The following is a 24,985-nucleotide window of genomic DNA, read 5'->3' as shown; positions in this document are numbered from 1 at the left end:
TAGCTGTAAAGTTGGAATGGACCACAGAGGGCTTCTAATCCAACCTTCTCATTTTACAGACAAGCAAACTGAGGCCCACAAGAGGGGAAAGGACTTGCTCTAAGCCACACAGTAACAGACTCTAAATGTAACTCCAAATCCAATGCTCGGTCCTCTACACCTCCTAATTAGCACCTTCGTACAAAAAGATAGATAGTTGTTAAATACATTTAAAAAAATTAAATGGCCACATTTTGTTGTTGTTTGTGTGTCTTGTTTTGTTTTTCTGAATTTCTGCTCTGGGCCTCCAAAGCTTTCTTAATGCTTCAGCAGCCCCACCCTCCATCATTTGGCCAATCCATCCATCCATCTATCCAGCAACAAGCATTTGCTAAAAGCTCCCTCCCCGGTGCTGGGCCCTGGACTAAAATCAAGGACAGCAAAGATGTTTTGTTGTGCCCTGGGATAGCCCAACTCCCTGGGATAGCCCTTTCTGGGCTGCTGTTCTTTGCAGTTCTTCAGAAGGTGATTGAGAGATAGCCAAAACCTGTGTGTATGCAGGCCCCCTCCTCATCTCCAGGCTTTCCTCCCTCCACTGGTCCTTGGCCATCTTACCTGATGAACAGCGTTGCCATTGTGAAGTACCAGCTCCGTTTCTCCTCCAGCGGGATCTAGCACAAACAAGGGCAGGTCAAAGGAACAATCCCCCAGATTGTGGGTCCTGTGAAATCTCTCCACTCCTTTTCCTCACTACCTGGAAATGATGTCCCTGTACCCCTGTTCTCATTGTAAGAGAAAGCAATGGGCCTCCCCCTTTTCAAACCTATCTCCTATATTCTTCACCCCTCCCCCAATATCCAGTGCTACATTTAAAGCCTCAAGACCTGAGTTCAAATCCCAGCCCTGTTTCTGATACTCAGCGTGACCCAGAAAAGTTACTTGTCCTATCAGTGAATCAAACAAATATTAATTAATTAAGCCTCTACCATACACCTGGGCCTCAGTTTCCTCATCTTAGGTATTGTATAGCAAAAAGAATTCAGAATCAGAGGCCCTGGATGTGAATCCTGATTTTGCCTCATGTTAGCTGTGTCACCCTGGGCAAGTCACTTAACCTCCATCTGCCTCAGTTCCTCATATGAAAAATGCGAATAATAATTACATCTCCCTCCCAGGATTGTTATGAGGATCAAATGACATAATATTTGTAAAGCACTTTGCCAACCTTATATAAATGCCAGCTATTGTTGTTGTTAAGTGACTGACTGATTGACTTATCTGCCCTATAAGAGTGCAGCTGTACAGGGCCAAGGATGATATAGGAGAGGGTGGAAGAGCTCAGCCCTTATTTTTCATCTGTTTTTTTTCTATGAAGAAGACTCTTCTTCATAGGCAGGACAAGAAAGTATAAAAATGCCCAGTATAGCAGTGAAGCTCAAAGTGGGCAAGGAGTCAGTGAGGGCACTGAACTGGCCTAAATGAGTTCACATCATCATGGCAAACTCAGGTGCCTCCCTGGTCACTGAAAAAAAAAATAGGTAAATGTGATGTTTGAGCCCCCATCGGTGACCTCTGAGAGCCTCTGGAGAAGGAAGGCAGGATGGCAAAAAAAGGCAGATAGGTGCTGTTCCAATTTTCAAAAAAGGAGAAGAAAATAGAATCTGCAGACAAGAGATTCATGATCCTAACTTTGATTGCTAGAAACATTGAACGCTTTTTATTAAAATTCTGGAAAAGAAAGAGGACCATGCCAAAGAGCCAGTCTGGCTTGGTCCAGATCCGATTATTTCAGACTAACCTTGTTAGTCTGATTAACCTATGTTTGACAGGGTTATTCAGCTGGCATCAAAGGACTATAGAGTTAGAGCGAGAAGGGACCTTCAAGGCCCCTCATTTTACAGGTAAGAGAACTGGGATCCAGAGAACTCAAGTGATTTGTCCAAGGTCCTATGAGTCCATAAGTAGCAGAGCCAGGATTTGAACCCAGATCCTCTGATTCAGATCCAAGACTCTTCCTACTTTCCTTGCTGCCTCCCTGCTACATCAGAGGAATGCTGGAGATAAAGTTTGCCTAGACTTTATCAAGTAATTGACAGTAGCAGAACTGTTCTTGTGGACAGTATGGAAAGAAGTGGACTAGATGACAGAGTGATTGGATAGATTCAGAACTGATTGAATGGTGATGCTGGACAACGATGAATAGTCATTCTATGTTAACTTGGGAGGAAGTCTCTAGTGGAATTCCCCCTGGGATCTATGCTTGTCCCTGAGCTGTTGATTATTTTTATCAATGACTTGAATAAATATATGTAGGGATGTGCTGAAGCAGCTCAAACAGTGAGCTGATTGTTAAATTTTCAGTGTATTTATGCCTCAGAAATCCGCAAACACTAAAAATCAGGGCTTGATTTGTTTTTCTGTTTATTGTTTAGGGGCAGTAAAATGATAATTATGCACATTAAACTCAAAAGTGTGCTGTGGGTACACATTTTTTACCCCAAAGAGCCGGTTGTTAAACATTTACCAGTATACTGCTGCACATGACACGCTCATCAAATTTGTTTAGGACACACACTAAGGTCCATTTACCACCTCCCCTCCCCCACCTCTCTTCGAAATATCAAGAAAGCATTTCCCTCAATATCCAAGTCTGAAATTTTTGGATTAAGCTGAATGAGAAGCTTCATCAATCTTTTAAAAAAAAAGTATCAATTCTAAAACAAAGCCCAGCACTAAAACCTTTTTTGCATCATTCTTATCAAAGACTTAGGCCACCCCCAGGTCTCTCTCTCCAGATCAGCCCAGGAAAAATCGCTGAAGGGGACTAGGTTTATGATCAGATTCAGAGAAGGAAGAAGACCAAATAAGACCAATGTAAAAGTCAACCTTTAAGCATTATGTAAATGTAGCTGCTGTCATGTGATGTGATGACAATGGATGTCAGCCAGCTAGGTCCCCACAGACCCCTGCTCTCTGCCCCAAGCCAACCTTTCATTCAGATACTTAAAGATGACAATTGTGTCTTCCCGCCTCCTTGTATCTTCTTCAGTCTAAACAGACACAGTCCCTTCACCTCTTCTTTTTACGATATGACTGTACATATCAGTTGGCATTTCTACCAACACAGATTCCCTGTAATCATTATCTTGTATTATTCTCTAAGGCAGGAAAAAGTGCCAGTTTTCATCTCAGCATCCCCAGCCCCCTAGCATAGGGCCTGGCATGAGGCAGGCGCTTAGTAAACATGAGTTAAGTTGATCAGAATCAAAAAGACTGCCGTGATCACCATGAGAGGACAGCATTTTTGGAGTCTTTTCCATAAAAGTGAAGATGGGTTTACATGATGCATGCTTGATTGCCACCTGGTGGCAACATGCTTAAATTGCAGGACTGGTTGCATTACCCCTTGAAGAATACAATTTCGTTAGTAAGAATGATGAGGGGAAAGGTCTCGCGACAGTTCCCAAACCCACTCATGCTGTCAGTTCACTCTTTGGACAAAACAGCATGAATTTCCCAAGTATGAAGCCCTACTCTGCCACTGATTAGCTGTGTGACCTTGGGCACACTCCTCCCTTTCTGTAAAAAGAGGGAATAGTCCCTTGCAGTTCAGAGTCCTGGGATTCTTTAAGCAGCTGGCTGAGGTTGGGTTTTACAGTCTGGGACCATATAGGTTCACGCCTTTAACCTCATTAGCAAAGCTCTGCTACCCACTCGGCTCAGTCCCAGGGATGAAATACCTTAGAATTCTAATTGAAAGCTCAACTTTTGTTCTGGTAGGACTGTGTCTTTACAAATCTTTCTGGTTGTAACAGAAACTGTTGCTGAAACTGTTGCTAAGAGCAACCAGGAAAAGGCTATTCCATAACTAAAGAGCTATTATGGGTTCCACTGAGCGAAATTGACCTCTACCAGAGGAGAGATGGGAGGGAACTGCTTCACTCTTCTCTTAGAGTGGGAGCCAAAGAAAAGCCCCCCATGACTGGAGGGCATCTGAGAAAAAAGCTGGAGGAAGAAAGAAAGACCAGAGGTCACTCTCCTGAGTAAGGTCAAGGAATAGAATGAAACCGTTCCACAGAGACTTTGATGTCAAGTTAACACGAATCTCCAGGAGCCAAGCTCAAGTTGCCAAAGGCTTTGACATGAAGATTCAAAATGATTTTTACTTGTTACATTCTAACAGAGGTTCATGGTTAATGTAACCCATTATCTGAAAGTAGGAGTCAGTCAAGAATAAGGACAGCTGAGTTAGCTAGGAAGGATACCAGTATATATACATACACATATATACATATATGTGTGTGTAAGTGTGTATATGTATATGTATGTGTGTATGTATATACATACCTTAGGAGTTTCATTAGAGGTACTCTAAAGGGACATTTTCTTTGAATTAGGGTTAGAGTTAGGGGTAGCTAGCTAGGTGGCAAATACAGAGCACTGAATCTGAGTGAGGAAGACCTGAGTTTGAATCCAGCCTCAGACCTTTGTGTGACCCTGAACAAGTCACTTCACTTCCGCTTGCCTCAGTTTCCTCATCTGTAAAACAGGGATCATAATAGCATCTGTCATCTGTGAGTCTTATCTACTGGTTTGGGTGGACGGGGTGGGGGCAGGGGTGGAACTTGTTTCTTAATAGCAATAATAAATTTGATTTGCATAGAACTTTATGACTGTTCTATTCCTCTTGCCTCTAGGTTGTCTTTTCTCCATTAATGTGCATGTTCCTTGCAAGGAGGGGGTATGTCATTCTTTGTACTTGTATTCTCAGTTCTAGCACAGACAGTCTTGGAATCTGGCACACAGTAGGAGCTAAATAAATGTTTGTTCACTGATTGAGTTACCAAGTGAAGCAACTGTGTGTGTGTGGGGGGGGAATAAGAAATACAGAAAAAGAAACTGAGTCAGAGTGTGAGCCCATGGCATCTAATGCCAAGTCCAGTGCTCTGTCACCAGAGGCCATGGAGCCCCACTCAGCAGGAAGTCCCTGTGCCATTCTAGACCAGCACTTCTTCAGGCTCTGTTAGACTTCAAGGAGGTGGAACAGAAGCCACAACCACCTGGAGCAGCCAATGCCAACTTTTTAGAACAGCAAGGATTGTTATACCTAGTACATTTCCCTTATCTAATCTTTGTTTTCCACTCCATACTAGGCACAGAGGTCTGCATCCACTGGGCAGTTACTACTGTAACTGTTGAATTTAAGAGGCCATCTGAGCCCAGCTTGAGGACCTCCAATGACAGGGAACTCACCACCTTAGGAAGCAGCCTATTCCATTGTTGCACATAGTAGGCACCAAATAAATACTTGTTGAATGATTGCTGGACAGCACTAATCGGCAAGGAGTGCCAGTATCAGTGTGAACATCTGCATCTCTTTAACTGCTCCCCTTGTTTCTAGCTAGTTCTGCCTTCTGGGGCCAGAGCACAATCGTCTCCCTCTTCCTGATGACACCCCTTCCGGTATACTTTGAGGTGCCAAAGTCTTCTCTTGGCCGCACACCCAGTCTAGAAGGATTCCACCAGCTGGTCTTTGTACAAGATGGTCTCCATTTACCTTCCCACCCCGTTACCACCCTCTGGGCAGGTTCTAGCTTGTCAATGTCATCTCCTAAAATGTGGTATCTGGGACTGAACACAGTATTACAGCTGAGGACCTGGGCATGCTCCAGATGTGAAAGTGGCCACAATGGAGCCACAAGGAGGCCTTTGCTGCTGGTGTGATCCTTATTTCCAGACAATGGCAGGGAGCAGAAAGCTGCCAGAGGCCTCAGATGGGTGGACTAGTGACTTGGCCTCTATCCCATTAGAAAGGCTTTATCAAAAGGTTTCTGGGAGTACTAGGATCCTAGGATTCTAGAAATGGGTGGGGGGAACCTCTGAAGCCATCATCTGTAATTCCCTTATCATACAGATGAAGAAAATGAGACCCAGGCAGGTTTGATCACTTAAGATTCATAGGATCATAGTTACAAGGTTGAAATAGAATTCTGAGGCCATGTAGCCTAATGTTCTTATTTTACATATGAAGAAACAGGCCTGGAGAGGTCAGGTGATTTGCCCAGTGTCACCCAGGTAAGTGTCAGAGGCAGGATTTGAACCCAGATCCTCCAGTTTCAGGGTAAATACACTTTATCATATACTATACCACCTCCCTAAGCCAGTGAGGCAGATAAGAAAAGATGTCTACTGGGGCCTCCACCTCATTAGAGCAGGAAGAGAAGTTCCTTGGCCTGGAACACAGGCCCAAATTGAATGCATTGAAGAGTGAAAGCAGGCGTGGCTCAGCCTGCTTTGGAGAGTCAGCAGCACAAGCTGTAACACGTTGAGTTGGATGTTGGAGACAGTGATGGCTTTGGAATCTCTGTTCTCAGTCATTCCTCTTTCTAAGGTAGCTAATAATGGCTCATTGGCTACACACAATGGACCTTTCTCAGGCATCATCTGTCTTGACCACCACCCTACAACTTTTTTCTTTTTGAGGCAATCAGGGTTAAATGACTTGCCCAGGGTCACACAGCTAGGTCAAACTTGAACTCAGGTCCTCCTGACTACCAGGCCAGCGCTCTTCCCTCTGGCTTTTGACACTGCATCTCACTGAGTGTTCCTGACTTTATTCTCTTCCTTTTCTGACCCTCTGTCCGTAGTCGATAGAGTTCTGGGCCCAACGTCAGGAAGATCTGAGTTTAAATCCAGCCTCAGGCACTCCCTCACTTATGACTTTTTGCAAGTCACTTAACCTTTATTTGCCTCAGTTTCCCTAACTGTAAAATGGGGATAATAATAGCACCTTGTCGAGTCACTAGGGTCAAATGAGAGAACATTTGTAAAAGTGCTGAGCATAGTACCTGGCACATAGTGGTTGCTTTATAACTTCTTTTCTTCTTTCTTTCAGTCTCTATTACATTCCAGCCCCCAGCTCTCTGGCCCCTTATTTTCCTTCTTTGGGCAACCTCATCACTTCCCACCCATTCAATGATCAGATGACACCCAGATCTACACACTCAGCTCTCACCTGGAGATTGCTGCCTGCCCACATTTCCAAAATGGAATTTGTTGTCTTATCCTAATTTCAATGCAAACACCATTCCTCCAGGCAGTCGTGTTCATCGCCTCAGTGTCAAACGTGACACCCCACTCTCATTCACCAAACCTCCTCATCTCTGTCTCTGAAACATCTCTCTTTCCATCCCCTTCTCTCCACTCGCAGGGCCCCTGCCCTACTCTGGACTCTCATGGCTTTTTGAATGGCCACCTCCCTTTTTTATGAGAAGAAAAACGGGCAGAGTGCTGGATCTGGAGTCAAGAGAACTTGGGTTCAAGTCCCACCTTAGTCACTGTGCAACCCTCACCTCTCTATGCTTTGGATTCCTCATCTGTAAAATGAGGGGGCTAGACTCTGAGATCCCTATTACATCTAACTCCATAATTCTCTGGTTCTCTGGTCATCTCCTCTCACCTGGAATACTGTGATAGCCTCCTAACAGGCCTCTTGGCCTCGAGTCTCTTTCCTCTCTGGTTTCTCCTCCAGTCAAATACTCCAGAGATGCCAATGGGTCTGTGAGCTCATTGGCGTGGGCACTGACGCAGATTGCAGCCTGCCAACGTCTTATGTAACTCTCATTCATGTCATACCCACGAGTTCACCACAGGCTCATTCAACATGGTGAGCACCTTGGTCGTCTTCTCTGGGCATGGTAAAGATTCCAGGGATGCTCTCTGACCATCCATGGTTATCCTTTGCTCTTGCTATATGATGCCCCGTTATTCTATGAAGATTACCCCGTTCTGCCAGTACGGAAAAGCAGGCTCTACCATACTGGAACAAGTTTGAGTGTGGGTCTAGTGACCAGTGTCATCTGATCTTCAAGGTTCAGCTTAACTAAGCCCAGGGAGGCTCCCCCCCACCCCCGGAAGCTAGCCCCTTGGTGATTAATTCCTGGCTGTGCAGTCCATCCTCCACACCGATAACTGACATTCCTAAAGAATAAGTCTAACCATGTTGCTTTCCTCCTCAAAATCTGAGGGGCTCCCTATTACCCCAAGTGATACAATACAATAAAATACACACTCTCCTGTTTGGTATCTAGAACCTTTCACAACTGGACTCCAACTCACCTGTCCAACTTTCCACATCATTCCCTTCCACTGGGGGCTCCAGCCAAAGTTATCTATTTTTAGCTCTCCATACATGACATTCTATTTCCCATGCCTTTGCACATGCCTTATCTCTCAACTCTCTTCCCTAAGATGGCAAAGAAGAAACAGAACAGAATACATAGAGGAGAATAGCTGAGCTCCCTCAAAACCACTCCTCCAGCAAGGATAGAAAGAGCACCAGGCTGAGAAATGATCTAGGAATGCAAAGAAAAATGCCAGTAAGCACATTTGTCAGCCTAGGTCAGCACAAGAGAAGCCTGGGGACACTAGGGGAGAGGTTCAGCCGGAAAAGCCTGCTCAGGGAGGACAGATGCTGTCCCCTGATTGCAGGTTCCGCTGAGATCCTCAAAGAACATTACCTCGTTCCCCAGAGCCCAGATCATACAGATCTGTATCAAAGAAGCCCCCACCCCATCCCTTCTAGAAGTACACAGAGCCTGGCCATGACAAGGAGTCCCAATCTGGGAAGTAAGGCCAGAAAAATGAGTAAAGATAAGAAAACAGGGATGATGACGACATATGGAGCAAGGAATGCTCAAGACACAAACTAGGAAGATGGAAATATCTCCTCACCATTTGCAAGCAAAGCCACATTCTTTCTCCCCCAAGCCCATGTCAGTCTCCCTCCTCATCTCTGCCTCTCTGAAATCTTTCAAGGCTCAGCTCAAATGCCCCTTGCTCCATAAAGCCTCCCAGATTGCCCCCTGCTCCCCACCGTCTCCCTCAAAATTAATTTGCATTGACTTTGAATATGTGGGTATTTACGTGTGTATGTTTCCCCTCTGGTAGAATGTAAGCTCCATGAGGGCAGGGATCATTCCATTTTTGTCATAGTACACTCAGGACCTAGGTCATAATAAGTGCTTAATACAGGTTTGGTGAACTGAACTGAACTGGGTCAGAAGAAATGGGTTCCGATCCTGATTCTGCTCCTTGCTGCCTGTGTGACCTTGGGCGATACCTTTCCACATCTGGGCCCCCGTTTTCTTACTTGTGAAAGGAAGGGGCTGGACTAGGAGACCTCTAGGATCCCTTCCAGCTTTCAGTTCTCCCTCTGGAAAGACCACCACTAAATCCAGCTGGCCTCTTGGGTACCCACTGATGATGCTTCTAAGCCTCAGTTAAGTATGCCAGCCAAGGAAAATATCGAACCTGTGATCTGCCAGCATTCTGAGTTGGCCAACTGTGAATGGCTCCACTCTTCCGAATTTCATTGGCCACTGAAGGACCAGGGTCAGCATGGAAAATGATGTGTGTGTGTGTATGCGTGTGCGCACACGTGCATCCACAGAGGAGGACAATAGAGGAAGAAGAAAGTAGCAAAACTTTCTCAGAAAAAGACTTGGGATCCCCAAAGCTCTCACTGGGAAATTGTCCTAATTCACTCAGCTCTGGAAACCACCAGCCACCTTCCCAGCCCCATTGGAATACTATGGGAAGCCCTCTTCTTCTTCTCTGCATTCCCCCGAAGGCTTCCTGGTTTGGTGATTTTTATAATGATAAATCTAAAGCTCCATAAAACCAATCTTTAAAATATATGATGGCCCAAATGTGGGCCTCAGTTTCCTTACCTATTAAAGGGCACCTATTCATAAATAGGGTGGCATGGCTAGAAAGCAGCTCATCTGAACAGAATCTGGGAGTTCTGGTGGACTGCAAAGTCAGTATAAATCAATATGGCAGCCTGAAAAGGAAATGACATCTGAGAAAGGTGTGATGTCTTGGACCACCAAGGTGACACTCCCCCTGTCCTTTGCCCTGGCCAGACTGTATCTGGAATAATATGGTCAGATCTGATCCATTTTGAATGGAAGGATACTGATAAGCAGGGCAACTTTGATGGCCACATAGTAGGCGCTTAATAAATGCTCACTGACTAAATGACTGACTGATGATGCACAGACTTGAAACAATGCCATGCAGGGATTCACTGAAGGATGTGGGGTCTTTTAGCCTGGAGAAAAAAGACTGGCAGGAGGGTGGTACAGATCAATGTTTCAAGGATTGTCATGTGGATAATTGAGCAAGAAGGTGGTGCAGTGGATAGACCATGGGTCCTGGAGTCAGGAAGATCTGAGTTCAAATCCAGCCTCGGACACTTACTAGCTGTGTGACCCTGGGCAAGGCATTTAACTTCTATTTGCCTCAGTTCTTCATCTGTAAAATGGGGAAACAGTGGAGAAGGAAATAACAAATCAGTCCAGTATCTTTGCCGAGAAACCCCATGGACAAAGTCTATAGGGTCACCTAGAGTCAGACATGTTCATGATCATAGTTTTAGATCTGGAAGAGACCTTGGATATCATTCTGTCATGCTCCATCATAATACATATGAGGAAGCTGAGGCTAAGAGACCACAGTCTTGTTTGGCCCCAAAGGGGAGAACCAGAAATGATGGGGATGGCAGGTGGGAGAGAGTGAAAGCCACAGAGAGGCTACATACCCTACTGATTGGAGTTGTCCAACCATGGAACAAATGGTAGTGAGTTCCTTGTCACTAAGCATCCTTGAGGAGAGGGAAGGTCACTTGACAACTGAGATCCACAATGAGCGTTTTAAGCAGCTTGGGTATGCTTGGTGCTGAGATGAATCGAATGTTTGGCTGGTGGCAGTAAATTGGAGCTAGCAATCAAGGCTACTCCAAAGTAGGCTGGCTCCCCACTGGAATAGTGAGGTCCTTCAACTGTAGGTTTGTCCACAGGGTCTTGGAGGGGATTCTTGGTCAGGAATGGGGTGGGGGACAGACTTGATATCTACAACATTCTGAATTCTGAGGGTCCTCTCTCCCAGCTCAAAAGTCTTAGAAGCCAAAGACCCCATGGACCCACCATTCCCTGTGACTTTATTCTCACCATCCCCTTTCTATTCACCTCTCTCTTCCTTCTCCTCCTTCTCCCTCCTCCCTTCCCCCTTGAATATCCAATAGGTCTGTGTTATACCTTTTCTCCCCTAGCTCAGAAGCTACTTCCTTGACAACCATGGCTCAGAGTCTGTCTCACTGGGACATTAACCCTGAGAGGTTGACTTCTGCCTTCCCCAACAGGCTGAGTGTGTTTGGTCCAGCCACACCTTTATTTGTGCAGCTGCCAGAGGCAAAGTTGAGAATCCAACAAACAGCTCCTTCTTGCTCTCCAGCCCTCCTCCCCTTTCTAGTCTGCTGACCCTAATAATGGGGAGAGTCTGATTTTCATCTTCAGGACTCATCCTCTGACAGGAATAGGGTCTGAGCCATTCTCTTAGCAGAGATGGGGCCAGGAGGGCTTTGGGTTTTTTTTCAAAACTAAGTTCTGCTAACTCACAGAAGGGGAAAATCAGTTAAGGGCTAATCACAAATAAGAAACAAGTAAATATGTTTGGGGGAAGGTTTATGTATTTGTTTCTGTGTGTGTGTGTGTGTGTGTGTGTGTGTGTGTGTATGAATGAAATAACTGTTTCATAGGATTCCTGACCTGAACATGAAGAGACAAAAAAAGTGTGTTGGATTTAGGGTCAGAGGACCTGGGTTTGAATCCCAGCCCTGCCACTTACTACCTGTGTGACTTTGGGCAAGTCAACTAACTTCCCTGGGCCTCAGTTTCCTCATCTGTAAAATGAAGGAGATAGACTAAATAAATTCTGAAGTGCCTTCCAACTTTCAGCCCATGCTTGTATAAACTCTCAAAAGAACCTAAACTGTAGGTGACAACAGATAGAGAGCATTATGGGATATAAAATGGATAAGTTTGAATGATTAAAGTTAAAAGTTGTTGCACAAACAAAACCAATGCAGCCAAGATTAGAAGGAAAGCAGGAAACTGGGATAAACATTTTACAGCAAGTTTCTCTGCTAAAGTCCTAATTTCTCAAATATTTGGAAAACTGAGTCAAACTTATAAGATTACGAGTCATTCCCCAATTGATAAATGGGGAATAAATAGGCAGTTTTTGGATGAAGAAATCAAAGCTATCTATAGTCATGTGAAAAAATGTTCTAAATCACTACTGATTAGAGAAATGCAAATTGAAACAACTCTGAGGTACCACATCATATCTATCAGATTGGCTAATATGACAGAAAAAGAGAATGATAAATGTTGGAGGGGCTGGGGAAAAATCAGGACACTAATGCACTGTTTGTGGACTTGTGAACTGATCCAACCTTTCTGGAGAACAATTTGGAACCATGCCCAAGGGGCTATAAATCTGTGCATACCCTTTGACTCAGTAATACCACTACTAGGTCTGTATCCCAAAGAGATAATTAAAAAGGGGAAAGGACCCACATGTACAAAAATATTTATAGCAGCTCTTTCTATGGTGGCAAAGAATTAGAAATTGAGGGGGCACTCATCAATTGTGGAATGGCTGAACAAGTTGTGGTACATGATTGTGATGGAATACTCTTGTGACACAAGAAATGATGAGGGGGATGGTTTCAAAAAATCCTAGAAAGACTTACATGAACTGATGCTGAGTGAAGTGAGTAGAACCAAGAGAACATTGGACACAGTAACAGAAACATTGTAACATGATCAACTGTGAATGATTTAGCTATTCTCAGTAATGCAAAGATCCAAGATGATTCTGAAGAGCCTATGATGAAAAAATGCTAACCACCTCTAGAGGAAGAACTGATGGAATCTGAATACAGATCGAAGAATACTGGTTTTTAACTTTATTTTTCTTGTGGTTTTTGTCTGTTTTCTTTCACAACATGACGAATATGGAAATAAGTTTTACATGACTGGACATGTATAATAGCGTTTATCAAATTGCTTTCCTTCTCAATGAGGAGGGAGGGCAGGAAAGTGTGTGAGAAAGAATTTGGAACTCAAAATTGTTTTTAAAAAGGTTAAAAATTGTTTTCATGTATAATTGGAAAAGATAAAATTTTTAATTTTTTTTTAAAAACCATAAGTGACCCAAGGGTATCGTGGGTGTCAGCAGGCTGAGAGGTGTTCCCTGTGAGGAGGTAACTCTCATGAAAAACTGACCAAAAGTCCTTCTCGAGGAAATGTGTGAGTAGAAGATGAAGGTGGCCAGTTGTGCCAATAACACCCCAAGGACTGCAGTGGTGTCCATAAGATATTAAAAGAGCCAGGGGCAGGCTGCCAATCTGGGGGCCTGCTGGGGCTTTTTCATAGAGCATTTACGGGAAGACAAGGTCAAGGAACAGAACAGAGGAGAAGGGTCTGCACGGGCTGGGATATACAGCTGTGAGTAGGGCTTGCCTTGTGGCTCCCTCAAAGGATGAAGAAAATGAGGTGAGTTTCAGCCAACTGATTTCAGATAGAACGCTGTAATTTTAAAACTAATTTCAGTCTATCCAGCCAAGATCTTCAAATATGCCAATTTCATATTTTTGCCATTTTTATTTGTTTCATGTCCAAATTCAGATCAGTATGGGAAACTCTCCACATGAGGACTCTATTTACCTGGGTGACTTTCCAGGCCCAAATTTCCTTATCTGTTGAATTAGGGAGTTGACTTGGGCAGCTGGTAAGGTCCTTTCTAGTTCCAGATCAGTTATCCCACGACATCAGTCAAGTGAAGATGTTAACTATCCATCTTAGAGAGTTGCCCAGGTCCACTGAGAAGTTAGGGGACTTGCCCATGGTCACACTGACAGTATGTGTCCAAAGAATTTGGATTCAAGTCTCCTTGACACTAGGAAATTCACCACGCTAGGCTACCTCTCTCTGTTATGCTTAGTTGTGTTGGAGGTTGAGTTTGGAAGGATGGAAGGAAACAAACATTTATTGGGTGCCTACTATATGCCAGGTAGTTGGTTAAAAGTGCTTTACTGGGAAGTAATTCCCAGTGTGGAAACTCCCTCTTACAATGCCTGTCGGTAGCCTTTCCAAACCTATAACACATTTCATCTGAACTGGCCTATTTTCTATCTATGTCCCACTTATCTCCCTTTGCATGGGCTGTCCTCCAATGCCTGGAATGCTCTTCTTCCATATTTTTATCTCTTGGATTTCTTACTTTCTTTCAGGGCTCAGTTCAAGTGCCCTCCCCTTCATTATGTTGTATCAGTCTTCATTCTTGGAGGGGCAGAGGGACTGGGCTTATGATTTCACTAGTATAAGGAACTCTTAGATCAGGAGATTCCCCCTCTCAAAGCCTGCAACTTTTAATCTTAGAATGACCTGGAGGCATTGAGAGGTTAAGGGACCTGCCTGGGGTCACCCAGCCAACAGATAAGTGTCAGAGTCAGAACTTGAACCCAGGTCTTCCTGGATCCAAGGCCAAATCTCTATCCTCTATGCCAGGCCACCTGTCATGTTTACTGAAAAGGAAATAAACAGAAGGGTAGGAGGAGAGAGGGAAAGGAAGAGAAAGGAACAACGCCCAACTGGAGAAGGCATCCAAGAACACACCCTACTTCTGCCTCCTAAGAATCATGCACAACTCTTCCCTGTCCTTCCTCTTTACCCACATCCAATTGGTTGCCAGGTCTGGCAGACTGTAGGCATGATATATCTCCCATTCATCCCTCTCCATCCACACCAATGGAACCTTCTCAACCTTCAGTAGGCTAGGTACTAGCCCCCTAACTAGTCTCCTTCTTTCTCTCCTCACTAACCCACCCAAAGAGATGACCAATTTACAATCTGCCTTCTCAGAAATCCTCACTGTCTCCAGGATGAAGTTCACATTCCTTAGCCTCATGTCCCATCATTTGCCCTCAACCCAGCCTTTCAGCTTTATCTCTCACTCCTCCCTACAGTCATTCTTAGTTTCTAGACTGCATGACTCATTCTGCTTGAAAATAACTCATATTCTTCCACCTCCATATCTCTGCATACGCTAGTCTCACAGGCAAGAGTGCTTGACTCTCATCCCTCATCTCCTCCTCCTCCTTCAAGTTTAGCTTGGGTGCCACCTCCTCTATGAAACTTTTCCTGTTGACCCCCCTAGCCAGAGAGGCTCTCTCCTTCCTTTCTTGGCGCAGCTGGGTGGTGCAGTGGACAGAGCCCTGGACCTAGAGTCTGAAAAATCCGAGTTCAAATTCAGCCTCAAACACTTAGTGTGTGACCCTAGAAAATTCACTTAACTTGTTTTGCCTCAGTTTTCTTAACTGTAAAATGGAGATAATAACAGCTCCTACTTCTCAGGGTTTTTACAAGGATCAAATGAAATAATATTTGTAAAGTGCTTTGCAAATTGCAAAAGACTGTAAAAAAGCTATCATCATCATACCACCACCACCATCATCATCGTCATCGTCATCACCACCATCACCATCATCGCCACCACCACCACCATCATCATCACCACCACCATCGTCATCATCGTCATCACCATCACCATCGCCATCATCATCCTCATCTTCATCACCACCACCACCATCATCATCATCATCGTCATCACCACCATCACCATCATCGCCACCACCACCACCATCATCATCACCACCACCATCGTCATCATCGTCATCACCATCACCATCGCCATCATCATCCTCATCTTCATCACCACCACCACCATCATCATCATCACCACCGCCATCATCGTCATCACCAGCATCGTCATCATTATCATCATCATCCTCTGACCTCTGCAGCACTGTTTGCCTCTCTCTGGATGTCCTTCTGACAGTCCATTTTCTACATTAGCTCCCTTGGTCCATTGCAAAAGAAAGCCAGGTGTAGCTCGGGAGCCACACTTAGAGCAGAAGGGAGATCTGAATTCAAATCCTGTCTCTGACAAGCTCTAGTCATGTGATCATGGACAAATCATGGAACCTTTCTTGGTCTCAAGCAATTCCCTAGGATGTAATATCCTCAATAAGAAATGAGTCACCCTGTTCATGTCTTGTCTCTCTGACCAGACTGTGAGAAATGCCAAGGAGTGGAATTTGTATTGGACACTAGTGGCCACAGAGGGCAGCTTTGAACTTTTTAATTAATGGTGGGAATCGTGTGAGGTAAATAAAAAGTGAAGACTTTGCAGGGAAGATATGTATAAATATGTATCTATCTCAATACTAAGAAATGTTTAAAATCAAGAAAAAAGGGAAGTAGAAAAATTCTGAGGCCGTGAGAGTCTGATGGCTCAGCCTCTGGGAAAGTTTACCCTGAAACTTTTTGTTCTTTCTTCTGGTTCTGGCTTAAAGATTTGCTCAGTAAGAATAGGGTCACTGTGACCTGCTTTCCTTTACTGTAAAAGTACTGTAGAAGAATGGAGAGGGTCTCCCCCTCCCCTTATCCTATTCTCCTTCTTCAGATTTATAGATGTCACTTCAGTTGTAATCATTAACTAAGGGAATGGGAATTGGAGTTTCTGTGCCTCAATTTCCTGATTCTTTGTCTAGCTTTCGTGCTCAGATGGTAAGCCCACCTCCCAGCCAAAGGTGAGAAGGGTCAAAGGTGGGCGGGAATTCTCTTGTGTTAGATATAATTATTGGTGCTTTGCCTCTTGTAAAGTGCCTCTCTTGCTGGATATGTTCTAGCAGAGGATGCCCTATTCTTGAGAATTGAATAAAATTTATTTCTGTTTCCACCATGAGATGGCTCCTTATTATAAATTTAATTGGTGAGGGTCTTTCATCCCACACAGAATGAATGAATGAATGTGCAGGAGCAGTAATGTCCCTCGGGGCCAGAGGCCGCCACGCCAAGGACAAGGGGCTCCCTCTCTCCTCCTCCAGTACTGTGGCCCCTTATGATCAATGATGGAGACAGCTGAAATAATAACTCACATTTCAATGGCACATTGCAGTTTGAAGAGGAGTTTCCCAGAAATACCCCCATGGCCTTTATGATTATTATAGCCCATTTCACAAACAAGGAAACTGAGGCCCAGAGAGCTTTGAGGGCCTTGTCAGTGAGTGTCAGAGCCGGGGCTCAAACCCAGGTCTTCTGAAGAGGCCAGAGAAAGGATAGGGAGCTTGATGAGATGTTCCTGGGGATTCCACCCAGCCTGAGTCAGCCTCCTTCAGGGCCCCAGGGCAACACACCCCACTAAGCTGTTCTCAGTCCACTTCCCCAGTATCTTCCTGGGGCCCATTGCAAACAGGTTTCTCTACTATCTCCCTCCTCACCCCTCCCCACCAATGTGAGGTCTGTACTGAGCAGCCTCTAAAAAGTTCAAAGATCAGGACCTCCCGTGTGGTCCCTATCCCTCACCTCCTCCAGGTAGCCTGCCCTGATCATCCCTTGCCCGAAGCTGATGGGGTGTGTGTGTGTGTGTGTGTGTGTGTGTGTGTGTGCACGCGCGTACTCACTAAATGCTTGATTGACTATCTGACTGAGTGTCCCTCACCTAATGGGCCTATTTGCTCATCTGTAAAAAGGGGGATGTCAGACTGGGTGACCTCTGAAATGCCAACTGCAGCCCTGCCATTCTGACCCAGGGAGAGTGTGACACCCAGGCTGGGGTGGGCGGAACATAGGAAAGGGAGAGGACTTCAGAGTGCATGGGAGGGGTCACCTTTCTCTATTGTTTAATATTTATAAAGGAGACTCATAAGATGCTAGAGCCAATAAGCGGCCACAGGCATTTACCAAGTGTTATTATGTGCCCTGTGCTGTGCTCCTCAGGTCCTTAGCCTAGAGAAGGTTAGAACCCAGAATGGAAAGGCAGCTTGGAACCACGCATAGGAAGCTGGCTTCTGAGTCAGCAAGACTCTGTATATATGACCATAAGCAAGTCACTTCACTTGTCAAGGCCCCAGGCAATTCTCTAAGACCAGACACTTCAGAGAGAGAAGGTTCCAGCCTGCCTCGGTAGCAGGAGTATCCTCATATGAGAGTGCCCTATTCTTGGGAAATCACAGATTCGTCCCTATAACTATGAAAATAGGACATAGTATATTTATTTCCATGAGTATGTCTTAGACTACTTCCATGTTCAAGGCCCTGCATTCAGAGCAGAGGAGATACAAAGAAAAATGCACCAGGATCCTAGACCTTCAGGTGTTACAGTCTGGTCAGGGACATATGATGAGCAGAGATTTTCCTGCAATCCGTGGGCATCTGCTGAAAATGAGCAATAGAGAGGACAGGCAAAGGACTGTGAGACTTCTGAGGAGGAAAGAAATCACTGTTGGCTAGGGGGAACAAAGGCAGGCTCCCCAGAAAAGGAGGCACCCGGGCTGAGCCTTAAGTGATGGAAAACACTTCACCAGGCAGAGCTAAGAGGAAGGTCATTCTCTGTGGAGGAAATGCATGAGTACCATGCAGGGAGCAGACCACGGGCTGTAGAAAGGGGCAATGGGCATCCCAACTGGGCTGCAGTTTACAACTCATGAAGGGGGATTGTGAGATACAAGGCTGGACAAGTTGGGTGGGGCCAGATTGTGGGGAGGCTTTGCATTCTAGGCTTGGGAGTTTGGACTTGATGGGAATGGCAATGGGGAGCCACTGAAGGTTCTATACTCTATATAATCTAGGAATAGTGCATTTCACATTTATAGAATGCTTCTGCCTCCCTTTCCCAACGGTTAATCATTTTACCCAAAACATCTCAGCCTCAGGGATGAAATGTATCCCCCAACAGAACCCAAGCATCTCAGAGCTGGAAGCGATGTCATAGCAATCTTGTCCAGCCTTGAACCTGCTTAAGAATCAAGTCATCAAGTCAACAAGCATTTATTAAGCTCCTATTGTTTGCCAGGCACTGTGCTAAGCACTGTGGATACAAGGAAAGGCACAAACAATGGTCCCCCTCAAGGAGCTCATGGTCTACTAGGGAAGACAACATGCAAGCAACTGTGTATAGACGATACATAGAAATATGTATACCCACATACATGCATACAAACATGTGTGTGTCTATATCTATATAGTAAATGGCAAATTAGCTCAGAGGAAAGGCACTAACAGGGAAGGGGAAGGACAATAAATGGATAATAAATAGAAAATGTTTCGTACACCTTGAAGTGCTGTGTGCACTTTAGCTATTACGGTCATTATATTATCTGATTGTGAAAATGCATGGGCTCAAGCCATGGAGGGAGTATTTTTTGAGAAATAGCAAAGAGACCAGTGTCATTAGATTGCAGAGTGTATGGAGAGGGGTAGCAGGACAGCTTTGGCTTGGAGACCGACAGGGACAAGGAACTCACTACCTTCTGAGGTAGCCCAAGTCTTTGGGGGCAGCTGGAGTCAGCAGGAAGTATTTCCCCCCACCCAGACTAAATCTGCTTCTCTGAAACTTCCCCTCCACGGCTCCTGGTTTTGCCTTTTGTGGACAAGGAGAGCACATTTTGTCTGCTCCACAAACCTGAAGGCAGTGACCATGGGCTCTGGAGTTTCCCCTTCTCCAGGCTAACTGGGCCCAGTTCCTTCAACAGATAGACTGTAAGACATGTTCTCCCATCCTCCGGTCATCCTGGTTGTCCTATAGCTTGTCAATATCCTTCCTATGATAGGCACCCAGAATCAAGAACAATCATCTAGACATAACCTGATAAAGGTGAGGATGGAGAGACTGAGGTTCCCTCCATCTACTCTCTCTAGATCTTGTAACACCCCAAGAGAAGGTCAGCTTTTTAGGGGCAGGGGCTGACTCGTCTTTCATCGTATCCTCTTTGTCTCGCATGTGGTAAGTGATTAATAAATGCTTCCTGACTGATTGGCTGAATATCACTTCCTTCCTCCTTCAAGCAGCATCTGGACGATGCTGGTAAAAGATGAAATACAAAGGACTCCTAAAGTTCGGCTAGATGCCCTACAAGATGCCTCCTGGCTCTAATCTTCTACGTTCAAGGTCCTTCCAGCTCTGACAGTCGATGGAGCTCTAGCTCGGAAGATCCCCCTCGGCTTCGCCATCTTAGGAATCTGTGTGTGTTGGATGAATAGATGTAAGAGTACCTAAGTCTACACAGTTGGTGCTTAATCAGTGCTTGTTCTCTGCCTCTGGAACACTGATTCCATTTTTCCTCAGCCTCGTAAACCCCTCTGTATCCCACTATCCCTCCAAATCCCCCAGAGAACCCCCTGAAGGGACCCGGGGTGGGTCACTAACCTTCTTCTGCCCGTATGCCAGGCCTTTGTCGTAGAGGGCAATGCCGGCAGTCAGCTTCTGGACCTGGTCACTCTCGCTCATGAAGCCCACATCGAAGGCCGAGGCATAGCCCTGCTCAGCCAGGCATCGGGCTGCCCGGAGCTTGAGGTCTCCATCAGCCATCCCTTCCTCCTGGGCCTCCAGGCCCATGAGGCTGGACAACGTCTCTGCGCATTGGGCCCCTTCCTGCTCCAGGCCCAGCTGATCATAGACATACGCCAGGTTGGCCCAGGCATTAAGGTTGTCTGGTGCCTCCTGGGTCACTTGCAGGAAGAGCTCCCGAGCCTGCTCCAGCTCCTCCAGGTAGAAGGTGAAGACACCCAGGAGGTTCCTAACTGCATACTGCAGGGGCCCAGGCTCAAACTCGAGCTCCGTCCGAAGGCTCTCTCGCTGTAGCTTCATGTCCCGGCCTTGGAAGGGGGCTCGGGAGCCTGGCTCAAAGTTCAGGTTCAGGTCCAAGTGGAAGTGGCCAGGGAGGAAATCCATCTCCTCCATGAGGGCTTCGATGTCCTCCTCGGTCATCTCCCCCATGTTGTCTCCCAGAGGCAGAGCCCCAGCATCAGGCAGGACCTGGGGCATGGTGTCAGGAGGCAAGCCCTCCATCTGGAGGAAGAAGGCCCCAGCACTGCTGCTTCCTAGCTGTGTGATCTTGGGTGAGTGATTTCCCTTCTCTGGGCTCGAGTCCCCATCTGTACAATGAGTGGGGTTGGAGGAGACAATTTCTAAGGGTCCTTCCAGCCTTTGGTCCCACACTCCTATGTTGCTGCAGCTCCAGCAGGGAGCAACCTCTCCTCTAGCTGAGGGCCAAGCCCTCCTACCTGGCTCTTCAGGTTTGTCAAAGTCTGGGGGAGGAGCTTGGTGGGGAGGGGCCTCCCTAAAGGAAATGCAGTGTAAAGGTCAGTGGGTGCTGGGCGTCTGCCTCAGCCAGAGAGGATCTGGTGCTCTGAGGGGCCTCAGAGCAGAAAGGGTGAGAGCTGAGGGCTGGCTTGGCAATTGTCTAGTCCAGGGTCTGGGAACCTGCAGCCTCGAGGACACATGTGGCCCTCTAGGTCCTCAACTGTGGCACTTGAGGACCTAGAGGGTGGCCTCGACTAGTCTGCCGCCCTCATTTCACTTATTGGGACTCAAGCTCAGAGGAGGAAAATCACTCACCCAAGGTCACACAGTAGGAACTAGCAGACTGTAGACGTGAGCCCCAGTCCTAGCTTGGTGGGTGGGAAAATACCCAGGCTGGGGGTGATTAGCTGACTGTTGGCTTGCTGACTCCCCTCCCTGTCCTCCACCCACAATACCCTCCTGGGAGTGATTCCCAAAGTGGCAGAAGGAGGTGTGGCTGAACAGTTAGGAAACAGGAGACATGTTTTGATTTTTGTTCCGGCAAACTATTAAAAACTAGCCCTGCCAAGCCAGATGTGTTGTGAAAGAGAGAAATGAGGGGGAGACAGCTGAGGGGAGTAGAAAGATCAGGGGCTGGGCTGTTGGGCAAGCTGGAGTCCAGTTCTGGTCCTGCCACTAACAGTGTGTGACCCTTTTTCCTCTCTGAGCCCTGGCATCCTCTCATGGGCCCCCTGAAATTTCAGCGACATTGAATTAGCAGTGTCCTCAATGTCCTCTTCTGAAGGGGGTAGTGGATTTAATAGGGGTAAATGAGGGTCTTACACTTTGTTAAAAAAAAAAAAAGAAAACAAAAGAAATTCATTTCATAAGGACATGGCTAGACAGCACAATACGTGGAAGGAATAGCCAGACAGAAGTACACCTTGAAAAGGTCTGAGGGTCTTAGCGGACTGCAAGACCAAAAAAGCCTAATGGAATCTTAGGTTACCTGAAAACAGAATTGGCTTCTAGGAATAAGGAAGGGAGGCCAAATAATGGGAAACTGGGAAGAACATTGGTTTGAGAATCCAAAATCCTGTTTATTTGTTTGTTCATTCATTCATTCATTCATGTGTTCATTTGGTCATTCATTTGTTTATTTATTTATTTGGTGACTGTCAGGCACACTCGACAAGGGGCTGGAGATACAGTGGTGCCGAAGTCCTGGCTTCTTCTCTTGACTCTGACATCCACTCCGTGGGTCATTTGATCTCTCTGAGACCTTGTTTTCTCCTCTGTACCATGAGTACAATAATGATGGCTGATGCCCAGAGAATAACTTGCAGTGGGCCTGAGATATAGACAGGAGCAAGCAAAGATGCCTGATTGTTCTGAGAGAGTGACTAGGAGCCTTTCTTCTCTTTTTCAACATGTTGTAGATGATTGCTTCAATGAAGAAGGGTGGGTCTCTACCTAGTTTGCTTTGTCTGTGCTTTGTCTGTGGGGCGAATGGGGCTGATCACAAGATCAGAGATCTAGAGCTGGGAAAGGACCTGAGGCCATAAAGTTGGACTGTCTCATTTTTCAGATGGGGAAACTGAGGCACCCAGCAGTTCGGCCACTGGCCTGGGGCCACACAACTTGTAAGTGTCTGAGCAGGTTTTGAACCCAGGTCCTCATGACTAGAAGGCAGTGGTGTCAACCTCAAGTAGAAACTCTATACTCAAAGATCCCTGCCACTGCAGATTGACTTAGATTGAAAATGTGTTATCTACGTTTTATTGTATTTTATGTTTTAAATATATTTCTCAATTATATTTGAGTCTGGTTCTGGCTACACTCGGGGCCAGATGCTGCCCCTGGGTGTTGCGCACCTCTGGCCAAGCCCAATCTTCTTTCCATGGTACCCCTCACATGGAGCCCATTCCCTGCCTCTGAGCCCTGGCATGCTCTCACCAGTCCCCTGAAATTTCAGCAACATTGAATTAGCAGTACCTTCCCAAACATGAGCATGGATGAGATTCCTAGCTAGGTGCCACAATGCAGGGCTTGGAGTCAGGGAGATCTGAGTTCAAATGTGGCCTCAGATGCTTCCTAGTTGTGTGACCCTGGGCAAGTCACTGAACCTTTGTTTGCTTCAGTCTTCTCAACTGAAAAATGGGAGAAATAGCCACACCTACCTCCCGGGGTTGTTGTGTCTGACTCTCCATGACTCCATCTGGGGTTTTCTTGGCAGAGACACTAGAGTGGTTTGCCATTTCCTTCTCCAGCCCCTTTTACAGATGAGGAAGCTGAGGCAAACAGGGTGAACTGACTCACCCAGGGTCACACAGTTGGTGGGTTTCTGAGGCCACATTTGAACTCAGGTCTCCCTGACTCTAGGCCCAGCACACTATCCACTGTAGCGCCACCTAGCTGCCCCTCCAGACTTGTTATCGAAGATCAAAAGAAATAACACACAAAAAAGTGTTTTGCCAACCTTAAAGCATTTTATAAATGTTATCTTTTAGTTATCATTCCAGATTTAAATCCTATGAAAATAATAACTGATCTTTATAGAATGATTAATCTTTAAAATTTTATAGATCCTTATGTTTTTATATATAAATATATAAGCAGGAGGCCGGCTCCGTCTTCTGGTCTCCTCCAAATCGGTTAAAATAGAATGACTCCTTCCAGGGGCATCTCTGAGGGCCCCCTCAGAGGCTTTCCTCCAACTCCAGAGCCTTTGTGCAACACTACCCAGAGAGACGCTTCTCCTAATTAGCTCCCCCAAGATATCTGTCACTTACCACCCAGTGTGACCTTGGACAAGTCTCTGCCCTGGGCTTCACGTTCCCCTTCTGCAAAATGATAGAATTAAACCAGATGGTCTCTAAGGTGCTTTAACGAGATAATATAGTCAAATAAAACCACATGCATTTATGAAGTGCCTACTCTGTGCTAGGCATGGCGCTAAGCACCCTGCCCTCAAGGAGCTCACAGTCTTGGAGGGGGAGACCACACGCAAACAACTGGTTACAAACGAGATGTGAAGACAAGACGGTAAAGGCTAGAAGGAGAAATGGGGGGATCTCCGAAGGAGGCATCGGCTTTAAAGGGGTAGGGGGAGGAAAAAGGGAATGCGGTCTGATGGGGGTCGCCCCTCAGCCAGGCTCCCGAGCCCCCTTCTGGGGCCGGGACATGAAGCTTCCAGAAGCAGGTGGAATAGAGGGTGCTTTGTGGACCTTACAGACTCTGTGAGCATCACTTCTTATGGTGATTGTTGTTGTCTGATCTCTGTTCCCCTCAGGCCCCCTCCTGCCTCCCTGCAACCCCATTGAGCATTGGAGGCGGCCCAGATTCAGATACCTGTGGGATCTCTTAGAGAGGCTGGGGTGCAGGGAACCCCTGATAAATAATCCAAAGGGGAGATAGCTGGGAGGCTAGAAAGCCCATCATGAGACAGAAATGACTCCACCGAAGAAAAGGGAATCTGTTTAGGCTCACACACACACACACACACACACACACACACACACACACACACTGCACTTTAGAGACTGACAAATGAAAAAGGTGGATTCTGAAGCAGATGAAACAAGAGTGGGTGCTGGAACCCACTTGGGCAGCCCCACTGAGGGCTACAAAGAGAGCACCCCAAGTATGTTGTTAGGGCAGAGTCTTCCCAGCCAGCATTGACTGCCAAGAGGGGGCAATAACCAGCTTACTTTAGTCCCTCCATCAACAAACACACACCTGGAGGAGGAAAAAGTCTTTGATCTCATGGGTGTTCCATGCACGGAATCCTAGAACCTTCCCCAGAATGTTAGAACACTTAGAATGTAAGAGTCCTAAGGCATCAAACTCAAATGAAAAATAGACCCCGGCCATGGGCATATTGACTTAGAAAACTACAAATTAGCATTATCTAAATTAGATTGTATTTTTGTTTATTTTGTAAAACATTTCCCAAGGATATTTTAATGTGATTTGGTTGCACTCAGGAGTTTTGTGGACCTCATGCACCCCTGGTTTTATACCTTAATCTATT

The 24,985-nt window shown here is 45.9% G+C and overlaps 1 protein-coding gene across 1 annotated transcript in view; it reads right to left on the bottom strand.

Annotated features, from left to right (window-relative positions):
- TTC22 (tetratricopeptide repeat domain 22) overlaps positions 1-20,739 on the bottom strand; it is a 31,960-nt gene extending 11,221 nt beyond the window's left edge. The window contains exons 1-2 of the mRNA XM_036753217.1: positions 20,098-20,739; positions 595-650 (exon numbers count right to left, since the gene is read on the bottom strand). Of these exons, the coding sequence (XP_036609112.1) occupies positions 595-650; positions 20,098-20,739 (698 nt within the window). The remainder of the gene's footprint in view (positions 1-594; positions 651-20,097) is intronic.
- Between the last annotated feature and the right edge of the window lie 4,246 nt (positions 20,740-24,985).

This window comes from Trichosurus vulpecula, chromosome 4 (genome assembly GCF_011100635.1).
Source record: "Trichosurus vulpecula isolate mTriVul1 chromosome 4, mTriVul1.pri, whole genome shotgun sequence".
Classification (NCBI taxonomy): domain Eukaryota; kingdom Metazoa; phylum Chordata; class Mammalia; order Diprotodontia; family Phalangeridae; genus Trichosurus; species Trichosurus vulpecula.
This window is presented reverse-complemented; position numbering and strand designations above follow the sequence as displayed.